This window comes from Meles meles, chromosome 7 (genome assembly GCF_922984935.1).
Source record: "Meles meles chromosome 7, mMelMel3.1 paternal haplotype, whole genome shotgun sequence".
NCBI lineage: Eukaryota > Metazoa > Chordata > Mammalia > Carnivora > Mustelidae > Meles > Meles meles.
Window position 1 is genome coordinate 17,360,548 of NC_060072.1, and position 14,019 is coordinate 17,374,566.

The window sequence follows — 14,019 nt, forward strand, 5'->3', positions numbered from 1 at the left end:
AATTGTCTTTCATCGGAGGGCTCACACCTTCCCAACAAAAGCTGTTTTATTGCAAATGACTAAAAGATTGCCTTTTCAGTTTCTGATTCCAAGCCTGCGCTTCCATTTCTGAACAGCAGAATTATACAGAAAGCCCTCCATACATAAAACCTGGACTCATTAAAGGATTTCCCTAATTCTTCCGGTTCCAAAATAATCTCCATTCTAGTACTTCTGCCCAGACTGCCAACAATAAACCCTGCCTTCATCAGACCTTCCCATCCTTGATCCCTAAATCTGCACAAGTTTGTGGTGTAAACCCGGAAGCCCCTGCCATTTGCATGGCCTCGTGCCCCTTAAACAATGCTGCACATCTACGCCACTATCTCGCTTTCTTAAAAAATGAAGACTTTTGGAAAGTTCTGTGCATTGTTTTAATAGGGAAGAGGGGATCGAGGAGGGGTATAAAAAGGGAAACAAACCCCTATGTGGGAACCAGCTCTAGGGTATTTATCAATCGGTGTCAAGTACTACAGTGTAGAGAGAAAATGAAGGGAGCCCTCAGCTTTGTACCAAGCACAATGCCCCCCACAAGTGATTCTGAAAGCAGGGATGCCTTTTTATGCTGCGTGTGAGCTCTATAATTAACCCGTCCTCTCTCCCACAGCCCAGGAGTGGAGTGGTAAAAAGAGGGGGCCTTTTGATATGAAGATTACATAGGGCAGCATCTCTCAGGGGGACAATGAGCTCAGACCCCACACACAGCCCACAGCGCGAGTCTCCTTGGGGGGGCCCCAGAGCCTGACCTTTGGGCCTTGGTTCCCAGGTTTCCTTTGGGAAACCGCTGACTCGGTTCAGTCTACAGTCAACACTGCCCCTCTCCAGGACAGCCCACAGCTGCCGCTGGACCCCCAGAGAGACCCAGAAGCTCACACGGCAGGGAGAAATTCTCCCTGTGACTATTTACACACTTTTCCTTTCTCTTGCCACTTACTTCTTCCAGAGCCTCTGAGGGTGAACCCAGGGCACCATTAGCAACTGAGACACTGAAACTTAACCTCCGTGGCCTATCATTTTGGCACGGGCAAAGCAAACAGCGGAGTTTTAAATCCCATCACAGAGTGCTTTTAAGCTATTTCTTACCTTGCACTTTAGACATGCATGAATAATCTTCCTACCTCCCATTAAACGATAATAATAGAAACTACTGCAAACTGGCCCAAGTTCATTTGAGAGAGTGAACTGAAAACTTCTGCCCTTCAAATGAAACAAGAGAGTTTAATTAAATGGAGCTTAAATTTCATCATCTGAAACACAGGAGACCCTCAACCTTCTATGGCTCCCAGGTCCCAAGAATAAAATTCAAACTTGAGAGCATTCGGGGGCCTCCAGGTCCACTGCTGATCCCCTCTCCCTGCTCCCAGGGCCTCCTGTGTTCCCAGACATCACTCTCCTTCCCACCTCACCCCTGCTCTGGCAGATGCCCTCTCCTGGAATGTCCTGCCTCCTCTTCTCCCATATTCCCTAGCAATTTCCTACTCATCCTTCTGGGCCCAACAAGCATCACCTCTCCCAAGAAGTCCTCCTCAACACCCTCCCTCTAAATCAATGGTCCCAGATCAGCTCTGTCCTTAGCAGTTCGTCTCTCTTTGTAAACCCAACCACATCTGGCCCCATGTGTCCTCTGTCCATCCCGACAGAAGGAATGTTCCTTGAGCCAGTCTCGCACGCACACATTTGTGTTAGGATCATTTTAAACCAAATGTAAGCAATTCCCTGAACCCCCTCTGAGTTTCCACTGCTTCGTCTGGGGGGAACAGAGTTGATAACTGTTTCTCTGTTACAGAGTTTGTTAGGGTCTCCTTAGGAGGGTCAAGCTTCAGAAGACAAGACTCTGAAGATATTTCAGAGGCTGGAAATGACTTGAGCCACACGTACAACTCCACAGCTAATATCTCTTATTTAACACCTCCAGTCCCAGACGGTCAAGTCTTCCCAGAGGGTAAACTTAAACACAGGAAATAAAACATGCCTTAAATAAAGGGGAAAGGAGGGGCGCCTGGGTGGCTCAGTGGGTTGAGCCTCTGCCTTTCGCTCAGGTCATGATCCCAGGGTGCTGGAATCGAGCCCTGCATCGGGCTCTCTGCTTGGCAGGGAGCCTGCTTCCTCCTCTCTCTCTCTCTCTCTCTGCCTGCCTCTCTCCCTACTTGTGATCTCTATCTGTCAAATACATAAATAAAATCTTAAAAAAATAAATAAATAAAGGGGAAAGGGGCAAACAAAATAAACAAGAAGCAAACAAAAAGCCCTAATCCATAACAAGTTCTCCAGCACCTCAGAGCGACACCATCCAATATGGTAGCCACAAAGGTGTGGCTACCGAGCACATCAAGCGTGGCTGGTCTGAATCGAAAGGTGTCGTAAACATAACATATACGCTGGATTCCCAAAGGCTTCATGCAGAAATGTGAAATCTCAATAATTTGTAGTATCTGCTGCCTGTTAAGTAGATTTTTAGATATTAAAATCACCAGTGGTTTTTTTCGTTTCTTTACTTTTTTTCAGCGTAGTTACTGGATAATTCGAAGTGACGCACGCAGCTGACAGTCCATTCTGGCTGGACTATGCTCCCCTAGGACAGTCCTGTTTCAGACACCCCTACCCCAGGTGAACGAGCAGATCTGTTCCGGAACGTACGGGCCCCTCCTGTGGGTACAGCACCTAACAGCCACACCTTCTAACAGCCACACTTTCAGAAGTTGTTCCTGTTGGGGCTGCATCTCCGGTTAGCCACGGTGCTGAGTTATTCTTTACTCTCTTCTGTGGCAGCTCAGTCACTGCCGAATCAAACCAAAAATCCGATGGGCAATGATGACGGCTGACAATTCCACACTCGGCACCCTAAGAAGCAGGATTTTCTTCTTGGTTTCCCATCAACATCAACATGTTCATTCTTTCAATGCATATTTACCGAGTGATTATTGCTTTGGTCTCCATGTGTGTCTCTCCCTCCCTACCCCCCATCGCCGCCCGCAATGTTCATACGTTGGAAGCATATGCCCAAGGTGATGATATTAGGAGGGGAGGCCCTTGAAGGGGTTTGGGTCATGAGGGACCCAAAGGAGGGAGCTCCCTCACCCCTTCCGCCATGGGGAGCTACCACAGAAGTCTGTGCCCCGGAAGAGGTCCCTCACCCAATCCTGCTGGCACCCTGACCTGAAGCCCCAGGAACCATGAGAAATCAGTCCCAGTGGTTGACATGCCACCCAGTCTGTGGCGCCTGAACAGGGACTTGGAAAACTACCAGGTGCCAGGCTCTGTACTAGATGTTGAGGAACTGTGGGAAGCAAGACCTGACTGCTTTTAACGACCCAACACACCAGCGTGTGCACTCACCAAGTACCACAGGCTGCAGAGGAGGGATGCCCCTCCCCTTACTCTGACCATGTAAGGCTGGCTGAAGATTTGACACAGAAGCCAACACAGGAGCTGGACTCTGCCTCAGGACACAGCGACGCTGAAGTGAGAAGAGTCATCTGAAGGCAGATGACAGCACCGGCCCCCAGAGAGGATGAGCTCACCCAGGGGTAGAGTGTAGGGTAAGAGGAGAAGAGGCTATCAGTGAGCGTCCCACTTGTAGTCCACAGCTGGGCTTGGGGCCCTTCTAAACCAATTACCTCCTGACCTAATTAGCTGAAAGCAAGAGCATGTACATGGCGCATAACGGTGACATGGAGAGCACAGTCTTTGGTGTCAGTCGGACCCGGGCCGGGGTCCTGTTCCAACTCTCCGGTTCTGTGACCTTAGACAAGCTCCTTCACCTCTAAGCCTCAGTCTCCTCACCTGTACAGTGGGACAGGCAGATGTTCACCTCACAAGATCATGCAGGTTACATGTGTTCGTCCAAATACAGCAGGTGTCACACCGCCTGATACCCAGTAGGTCCTCAGTAAGTGAGCTCGGTTGTATTGTTCGTGGGGGTGGGGGGGGTGCTTCCCAGCTATTGTTATTCTTTGTTGGTGAGGAAGCAATGGTGGGGGGGGTGGGTAGGCTGTCCAGTGCCTGTAGGATGTTTAATAGCATCTCTGGCTTCTCCTGACTGGGTACTAGTAGGACACCCCTTCCCCAGGTGTGACAACCAAATTTTCTCCAGACATCGCCAAAGGTCCCTTGCAATGGGGAGAGAAGGGAGCAAAATGGTCCCCCGTTGAGAACCACTGGCCTCCATCAGGTGAGGCGGAAAGTTCATCTGGAGGAGGAACCAGTGCCTAAAAAGACAGACTTTTTCAACGTGTAGCGAACGCTGAGCACTGACGGACTTCCTCCTTGGCTATCAAGCCAGCAGGACTGTCTCCAGGAAAGCAAGCGGTAGGCCAGCAAAGGGCACCAAATACACTTTGGCCTCGCCGAAATCAGGAGTACAGGCTTCTAACTGAATTCCAGCACCTGCTCAGGGGACCATGGTGGAAATGGCCTCCTCCCCTGCTGTGACTGCCATCCACAGAGGCGGCTCCCCCAGGCTCCGAGGTGGGGGGACTGGCTCCTGGACAGGAGGAAGCCACTCGGGGCTCCGTGCACACAGCAGGTTCAAGTGTGGTGACAAAGCCCAGTCAGTTCCGTCCTGTGCAATGAGCCACGTAAGCCACCCAGCCACTGCTCACTGAAGGGCTGCCACGGGGCAATGTTACTTCTCTGAAGCGACTTTCATCCTTCTGGGTTCAGCTTCAGAAATGACATCGAGGGGCGCCTGGGTGGTTCAAGGTTGGTGAAGCAACAGCCTTCGACTCGGGTCACGATCCCGGGGTCCTGGGATTAAGCTCCCTGCTCATCGGGGAGTCTGCTTCTCCCTCTCCCTCTGCCTCTCCCCGGACTCATGCTCCCTACCTCTCTCTCTCTCAAATAAACAATAAAATCTATAAAATAAAATAAAATGCGTCACTGAGGCAGAGCTCAGTTCTGGGTGGGGGAAGGGGGATTGGGGGAGGGGGAATGCCAGCGTGGCCGACAGAAGGCTAGTGCAGAAAGAAAGAAGATACTCACAACGGTCTGGACACAGGACCCTCCCAGTAAACGTGACAGAGCACACACACGAAATAGATAAACCCTGTCATAAACACAAAGATTACGATCTCAGGATGAGAAACCGCAGTGCCTTTACTCTGTGTGCGCTCTGTCTGCATCCGTGTTCAAGGCACTTTTCCTTCTCGTTTCTCACTTAATCCTCCCCGCCAGCACCACGTCGGAGAGAGGGAAGATTGCTACCTTCGCCTGGCAAAGAAGGGACGGAATCTCTGAGCCTCAGACTTTCACGCAGCCATTCAATCCATTGTTAAGTTGCTACGATCTCCGGGCACCTGCCCAAGTGGTGGGGTGTGGCCGGTGCTCTGCCAGATACTATTTGAGCCTGGAGAGTCTCGAGCCAGAGCTCAAGGAGAAGCACTATCGGCACTTGGGCAAGATGCCTCTGATGGGCGGAAAGATCCGATCCCCTGCAGGACGTCTAGCATCCTTGGCCCGGCCAATGAGACTGACGTCATCAATCCTTAGATACAATCAAGAGCATCCCCTACACATTTCCAAACAGGGCGAGGGGGCAGCCCCAGCTGATAGCCCCTACCCGATGGCCTGGGCAACGGATCTTAAGTCAGACAGCTGTGGTTCCTCAATCCTTTCCATCTGACCTTAGACAAGTGATATTCTCTCTGCCTCCATGTCCCCGCCTTATACAATGGTGATAATCACCATGTGTACCTGGTAAGAGTCCTTTGAGAAATAACTTATTAAACACCTGGCCGATGTCGACCTTCAGAAATAATACCTAATAAACATCTGCATTATTTCCGCAGCTCATCTCCTCCTGTATGTCCTTGTCTCCTTGTATCTTTAAAGCCCCCTTCTCAGGGACGCCTTGTCTGAGCACCCTCCTGCAGATGGCAGTCCCCGGGACACTTCCATTCCACTTTCTTTTCCTTGCTTTACTGTTCTGTAGCTCTTGTCATCAGCAAACATGCTCTACGGTTTGTTTGTTTGTTTGTTTGTTTTTAAGATTTTATTTATTTAACTGGGAGACAGAGAGAGCACAGAGGGAGAGGGAGAAGCAGACTCCTTGGTGAGCAGGGAGCCTGATGTGGGACTCAATCCCAGGACCCCGGGATCACGACCTGAGCCGAAGGCAGACGCTTAACTGACTGAGGCTCCCAGGCACCCCAAACACGCTCTATGTTTTAAACATGCTTTTTTTTATTGTGCCTCCCCCAGAAGAATGTACCATGAGGACACGGACTTCTGTCTGTTTGGGTCCCTGCAGTATCTCTAGCACCCAGAACAGAGCCTAAAAAGCTTAAAAAGCATTCAGCAAAAATATCTTGAGTGATGTCGAATGGATACAGTCGATAGCCAAGGTCTGAAAGCTGGTCTCTGTACTACAAATTCTGTGTTCTTTTCTCTATAGAGAATGACCACGGATCACATCCTGAACATTTTGTTGAAGAGTTTCCCAACACTAGCTCTGTTAAATGTTTTGCAAATCTCTCTTACGGAGTGGCAGTCTAGTTTGGGGGTGGCGGAGTGAGGAGGAATGGGATTTCCACGGTGACCACTTTACAAAGCGCACGACCAGCTGCCCAAAGGTAAACACAAAACTGCAAGTAAGAGGCAGCCATGCTTCCCACCCAGCCTGCCCCGGGACCCCCAGAACAGACTCCACTCAGATGCTCCAGGGCCTCCCATCCCAAATCTCTCTCCACCCCATACTCTTTGGCTGCCCTCTTCCTCTGCCTTCTGCTTTGAACAATTTGCTGCTTCCCCTGCTCAGTCCCACCTCAAAGACAGGCCTTGGGCTGCTCTATGCCTGGAACATTCTTTCTGAGATGGCCACATGGATGGCTCCTTCCCTTCCTTGAGGTCTCTGCTCTCCAAGGTCATCTTACCAATAAGTCCCTAATTACCTCTATATTAAATTGCACCCCCACTCCCATCCATCTCCCCTTGCTTTGCTTCTCTGTCTTCACAACATCTGACAAGCCATAGATTTTACTGCTGCACTTACCTGAAGTCTGGCGATCCCACTAGAACGTAAGTCCCCTGGGGACAAAAATCAGTGTTGTATCCCCAAGCGCCTAGGACAATCCCTAGTGCCTAGCACAGGGTAGAAGAGAAAGACAGAGACAGAGCTCCTAAATTTCAGTGGATCATATATGGTCTAAGATGTGTCAAATTACGGTTTCCAGGATTTTTTAACTGACAGATTCAAGTATCAGTGACCTCCTATCAAGCTGTGCCTTCCTCTTCACTTGTTATAAAGATGGGATCTCAAAACTCAAGAGAAAGGAAACTGAAAAGGGGAAAAAAAAAAAAAAGGTGAGTAAAGCAAAACAACTTCTGGTTTTTCTAAGAATAGGAACTCACACGCCTGCTGGCAGTGACCTTCCTGAGGTCTTTTTCACCTACCCTCCCCAGATGAAGAAGAGGTTGTCCAGTCTGTTGGTGGGTTGAAGAGGTGGAAAGGGCAGAGCCTGTACTTTTAAGTTTCTGATTTCCTGTTTTCATGTGGTTGTGCCAATGCAGCTGGTCAGAAGCAAAATGACTTTCCAGCCAGATCCATATAAACGGCAGCCACCTCTGCTGCAGACAGAGCCCCTCGGCCCAGGTCTCACAGAAATCTCCAGCCGCCCCTCCCCTGGTGCCTGATCACCGCTTTATTTCCTAAAGCAACTGACTCACTCAACGACTCCCTCCAAGCCGCGGCTAGAACTGTGGGAGGAAATTGCCTAAGTGCACTGGTCGCCTCTTAACGCAGCTCAGAAAATGCCCCAGTGAAGGGCAAACATTTCGGCTGCCAAAGGGAGACTCCATCCTGGACAAGTCCTGGCCTTCAGTGATTTCGTGCTGCGGTCGGGATCCGTAACGGTCCCATATTCGAGACCCTCCTGCAAAGGAGGTTCCAGATAGCTAACCTAAGAACAGCCCCTACAAACTCCTCTGACTCCAAACTCATTTCACGTCTAAACAAAAAGATTCTTTCATTGAAGATTAAATGTGTGCAAGGGCGCCTGGGTGACTCCTGCCCTCTGGTCTTGATCTCAGGGTTGTGAGTTCAAGCTCTGCACGGGGCGTGAAGCCTACTTTTAAAAAATAAATAAGTAAATAAATTAAGTTAAAAAATAAAATTAAATATGTGCAGCAAAAAAAAAAAGGAAAAAAATTGGACTGATATCCTACAGAGTGGGGGAGGGGAGGAGACGGCCGAGATACATGTAAGTCTATAAATTAAAAAGGTCGTGATTAAATTTTGTCTTTAAACTTAATAACTAGTCACCATAATGATGAATTTGTCTAACATACATCAAAACAGGTACAAATGGCACACTATGGTCTCAACTCTTTTTTAAATCTATATATTCAATAACTTATAGAATAAAGCACCTGTTGCTTCTGGATGCTGGAATAATAAATGATAATTTCTCATCTACACTTCCTACATTTTCTAAAGAGAGCACCTATTATGTTTATAATTAGACTAAAATTATAACACAAAGCCACCGTGCATTCAATCTAATCAAGTAAAACTACAAAGGGGTAACCCAAGAAGTCTTTAAATGAAGGGTATAATCTTTCAATACATCCAACCAGCGCAAAGAAATCCCAGGCAACAGTGAAAGTAAACATTCAGCCAAAGGAAAAAAAGAGGCCGAGAAGGGAAAAGCTCTCTCCTCCGCAGGCTTCTCTTTGAACAGGAGCTTTCAAACAAAACCACAATCCTACGGAGTGACACAAAAGGAAGGTTCAGAGGAGCTGTCTTCACACAACGCAGCACCCTGGGGGCCTCTCAGCTTCGCCTTGCACAACAGGGCACCATCAAAGCCCCCGCTGTCCCAGGCAGGTATGCGAGACACGGGTACTGTCCAGGAGGCACGTTTAGATGATGCTTTCAGTGATGGACTAAACGTGTGCAGAAACCACTAGCATGTGCGTCCCTTCTCACCAACGTCAGGAGCAGTGCACACCCACAAAAGCCGTTCGTCCTATGGATGGGTTTCTTCAAGTCAGTAGCTAAACAAGGCCAAGCTTCCCCGGTACCTGGGGTACCCAGGATGCAGAGCACTGCCCTCTGCTGCATCACACCTCAGGCAGGCAAATCTAGCCCTTGGGTAAAGTTCTGGTCTGGTGCATGTTGCCTTAAACCGAATCCCTGTCTTGGGGGGTGGGGGAAGACACGCAGGTCTCAGAGACAGGAAAGCAAGGAAGGGTCCCCACCAGACAGACCCAGACTCACTGACACAGCATTCTTGACAAGGCTTGCCACCCTTCCTGAAAACCGGACAAGTGGGTCTTCTAGGGTGGAGCCACTTCATGCTTTCATCCAGCAAATATTTTACTGAGCATCTACTATGTGTCAGGCACTGTGCAAAACATAGGAGTTAGAATGGGGCCGAAAACCTGATCATCGGGAGCCTGGCTGGCTCAGTTGGTGGAGCATGGAGCCCTTGATCTCGGGGGTGTGAGTCCAAGCCCCACACTGGGTGTAGAGATTACTTAAAACTAAAATCTAAACAAAACAAAACAAAAACCTGATCTAAACAAAGACGATCAACTCAGAGTGTCACAGATCCAAAGAAAGCTGCCTTACGGACAAGGCCCACTTCTGCCAAATGCTCCAAACAAATGAAAGATCGGCTTCTCGAGTTTAGGAATTGCTCCAGTTTATGAATTAGAAAAGTACAAAAGACAATGGGCCTCAGATTAGAATCAGAGGGAGAGACAGACAGCCCTCCCCATCACCAGCCCATTCCTTTCTTCTTTCTGTCCCTCCTCTCACACTCCAGGTGTTCTCTAGCCGCCAATAAAGCCAGGAATCCATTTCTTGTGGAGTACTATTTTTCTATTTCAGATACAGGTACGTGGAACTCCTGCCAGAGGACTCCAAATTTTTAGCAACACGATCTGTGCTACGCTGTGGTCCCTTCTGCCTCTCCCTGGGTGATCTGGAAAGACAGACACTGCAGAGATGGGCCAAAGGATCATCCCACCATGACCCTAAATCAAAGGAGCAAAGATCAGCTCACTTTTAAAGAAATTCAAAGCAGTAGAAAAGATGGAGTGTCAGCTGCCATCAGTAATGTTTAATGTCAGTAAAGTTGAATAAAATGGGGGAAAAAAGAAAGAAAAATGTGTAATAGTGATTTCAAAACATATTTTTATGTCCCGTGTCTTAATAAAGCATTGGCATGGAGTTTTCATGGAACCATATGTAATTCAAAATAAGGAAGACCTTTCGATTGAACCATCTTCAGGTCTGATGAACAGAAGGTACTGAACGCAGTACTTGCTAAGGACCGGGTGGGAAAAGTCACAACAGCATACTCATGGAGATATGAATAATAAACAAGTGCTATTTCTTGGGAGGAAATGAGGTCAGGAAGGGAAGCAAAGGCGGAGAACACAGGGTCCAGGATAGAGGATCCTTATCAGGGCACCCTTAGAGAAAGTTCCGTCCCTGATTTCCAAAGGCTAGACCGAAAAAACCAGCGCCACTTTCAAGCCGACACTCTAAACCGGGGATGGAAATTTTAGCAAAGTGCCAATTACAAGCTGAAAGTTTCTTCCTGGTGTCTCTGGTTAGAAAGTTATTTCCTAATTCTCAGACAAGAAAAGCAAAGCCCAGGCTGCAGGAAAAGCATGGATGGCAGTGATTATTATTAGTCTTTCCCTGGACCACTAACAGGTACATAGAGGTTCAAGTGCATTCCTGATGGAGTCGAAGAACCATCCCTGTTCCAGGCATTTCTGCAGAGAACTACCTGGCATGTTCCATCCAGGCAAATTTTAAGTGACCTAAACACATGTCTAGAGTCTAGACCAAATCATTCGGCCCTTTGTTTAAACTGGTTGAGCCCCAGTGTGCTTGCACACCACCCAGTCCCTCAGTCTCTGGGGCGGAGTCTGGCCTGGCTTCCAGGATGCCTCTGTCTGTCTGGCCCTGCCCGCTGCAACCACCCCCGGCTGCCCAGAACATAAGCGAGGTCCATTTTTAAATTCCCTTAGAAGTTTCCCAACCACCGGTTTGGGTGAGGAGACAAACACGGCTGCAGTTTGCTGACATGGAACTAAAAATACCCAACGGCAAACAAAAGCCATCTTTTACAAGGCTGGCTCGGATGTCCTGAGGTTACGTGTGGTAGTATCAGACCATATCCTTGGCCGTGTGGCCGCCCTAACAACTGCTCCGGGCGGAGCAAGGAGCAGGGCGCAGGGGCCGCGCCGGCCCGCGCTGTCAAGGAAGCTCACACCGGCAGCCAGGCCTGATTGATGGAAAGAACAGCGTCGTTCCTCTGCCACCCCCCCAAACGCAGGCTAGAAGAATTCGGGGCTGCGTCTGCTCGAAGTGTTAGATACACACTGAAAAGAAAACGCGGGGTGGGGGGGAGGGGTCAAAAAGAAAAACACCAACCCCATTTCCCTGGAAGGAAATGTGTTTCCAGCTCCCTCCTTGCAATTATAAAAGCAAATTATTGCTGTGGTTATACTGAGAAAGGCAACTCGGAGGCGTAGAAAAAATGGATTTCGGAGCCAGTGTGGCCCAGCGGGGGCCTGCCGGGGGTGAGGTGGGGTGGGCATACCACGGCTCCGCCGGGCGATCCGTGCCGCCAGGAAGCCTCCTTACGCGGTTTTTACCTGTTGGGCTTGGGGGCCCGAGGGGCGAACCCCCGGCCGCCACGCTCGAAGGCGCCCCTCCCTCCTCGGGTCCCAAACTTTCCATAGCGCCCCTAGGAAGGGGCGAGCCTCGATCCTCCCCCAATCCACGTTTCAGATGTGGAACTTGTCTAAGCTCCCGAGGGCTGGCGGGGGGAGGGGGTTAGGAGTGGGAAGGGGGTTCATTGCCACAGGCCCAGGGGCCCTCCAGGGTACTTCGGATGCTCGGAACCCAGGAATGGAGGAAGCAACCTGACGGTCAGCCCAGGACCCGGCCAAAGTTTCCTCCAAAACTGCTGCGGCCAAGGGGTGACCCAGAGGCCATAACCAGCACAGAGTCGGGAGAGCCGCTGGGGCGGGGGGGGGGGGGGGCGCAGGGTGAAGCAGGCCCCAGGGCACCAGCCGGCAAGGTCAATGCGGAGCCAGACCCCGGGGACAAACAGCGGGCGCCCGCCCCCTTCCCCAGCCTGGTGGAGGGGCAGCGCCGGGCACCCAACCTCTCCCCACACCTCCGCGCGACGCTGAGCCCGGGACACGTGGGAGCCTAAGCCTCCGGCTCCCCAGCTCGCGGCGGGGGCTGGCGACCTCGTCGGGGCGCACAGCCTTCGCCCCCGGGCCCCCCACCCAGGAACAGGCAGCGCGCCCAGGCTCAGGGCGCAGGCTCCCGGCGCCCTTTCATCCTCAGCTCGCGGCATCAACGGGGAGTTGCGTTCTCTTCATACCTGCCCCCCACCACCAAGAGCTGCCCGCAACCTCTCTACCTTGCTTTGCTACCTCGCAGACAGACAGACAAGAGACACAAAGAAAAAAGGGAGAGGGGGGAGAAAAAAAAAAAAAAAACTACCGCCCCTCCTGCTCCCATCCTCCAGCCCGGAGCCGAGAGAAGAGGAGGAAGGTGAGCACGTCTTCCCTCCTCCTCTCCATCCCGACTCAGCGACCGGGGCAGACCGGGCAGCGAGGAGCCCCGAGGTGGCTGAGAGGGAAGAGGTAAGGTTGAAGAGGCAGAAACCCGGCGCCAGTGAGAGAGCGAGAGCGCGAGAGCGGAAAAAAAAAATTCAACAAAACCACGCTAACGCGCCCCCTACCTGGGTGCAACATACTTTGGAAATAGAAGATGACCAGGATAAAGGATCCCAAGCAAGTGGCCAGCACCATCCGGCAAATTCTGTTCATCCTCATCACTTCCAACAGCGCCGGCTTCATGGCTTTGTCCTGGCTGCGGGGACCGGGGTGTCCCGGAGGCGCGCCCGGGGCGCAGGAGCCGGGACCCTGCAGCGCGGAGCGCAGCCCGGGAGGCGCAGGGCAGGGCTGGGCAGGGCTCGGGGTGGGGGAACGATCGGGAGGGCTTCGCGGCCGCTTGAGGAGCCCCCAGCCCCGGGCAGGGGTATGGAAGGCGGCGGAGTTGCTCTGGAAGTGCCGAGGTGCGTGGACCCGCCGGCTGCGCGCTCCTGCTCCTCCTGCTCCTCCTGCTGCTCCTCTCCGCCTCCCCGCCGCCGCCTCCGCTCCCGCCGGCCGCCGCCGAGCTGCCTCCTCGCGGGCCGGGCGGCTGGGGTGCGAGCGCTGATGGTGCCGCCGCCGCCGCCGCCGCTGCGCTGTCCGCTGTGGCTGTCGGCCGGACCCCCTCCCTCCTCTCCAAAGCCTACTTCATTGCGCTCCAATGATCTATATATTCCGGGCTGGGTTTTACCAAATGCAACTCGCAGCCCCCGGCGAGGGGAGGGCGCCCGCGGAGAGCCGGGAGGAGGGAGGGACCCGAGCGCCGGGGCGGAGCGTCGCGCTCCCCCCGCCCCTACCCGGGAATTGGTCGCGTCCAGCTGTTTCCCGGGGAGTGCGGAGCCTCGCTCCCGCAGGGTCCCAAAAGCCCTCAGTCCCCGGCCGGGCTCGGCCGCCGTCAGGAGGCTGTGTCAGCGTTTCCATGACAAAACCCGGAGGAAAAAAATGCGAATAAAATCGCCTCGGTGCTGCCACCCACTCCTGCCGGCGTTTGTGGAGGGAAGTGGCAGCGAGCGCGTTGGGCACCGAGAGCGGAAAGGGGTCTGGTGGTCCGCGATTATCTCGGATCCCTGGGCCTGGGGGTCGGGAAGATGCTCCCAGCCCCCAGGGAGTGAGTGCCCCTGTGCCGACGCTCAAAACGGGCGGTTTCGTTTTTTCTTTCAAACCACAGCCTGGCTTGAGCGACGTTTTGGAAAGGCGTTTAAAACGGCTGACTTCGGGTCAAGGTTAGGGAAACTGCACTAGCCGGGGTCAGGCGACAACTGAGCTTTCTCCGGGAATTTATGCCGTGTGTCCACCAACAAGGCAAAGGGGGCTTGCTTGCGGATTTTAAAAACTCTGGCTTCCCCAAGGGTA

The 14,019-nt window shown here is 52.0% G+C and overlaps 1 protein-coding gene across 2 annotated transcripts in view; it reads right to left on the reverse strand.

The window, feature by feature from the left end:
- Nucleotides 1-13,361, reverse strand: part of CHST11 (carbohydrate sulfotransferase 11) — a 260,692-nt gene extending 247,331 nt beyond the window's left edge. The window contains exon 1 of one of the 2 annotated variants that reach the window (XM_046012699.1): nt 12,771-13,361. In XM_046012699.1, coding sequence (XP_045868655.1) covers nt 12,771-12,873 — 103 coding nt within the window. In that variant the 5' untranslated portion in view covers nt 12,874-13,361. Of the gene's footprint in view, nt 1-12,755 lie in introns of both variants that reach the window. The other variant, XM_046012698.1, reaches the window with a different exon arrangement.
- Between the last annotated feature and the right edge of the window lie 658 nt (nt 13,362-14,019).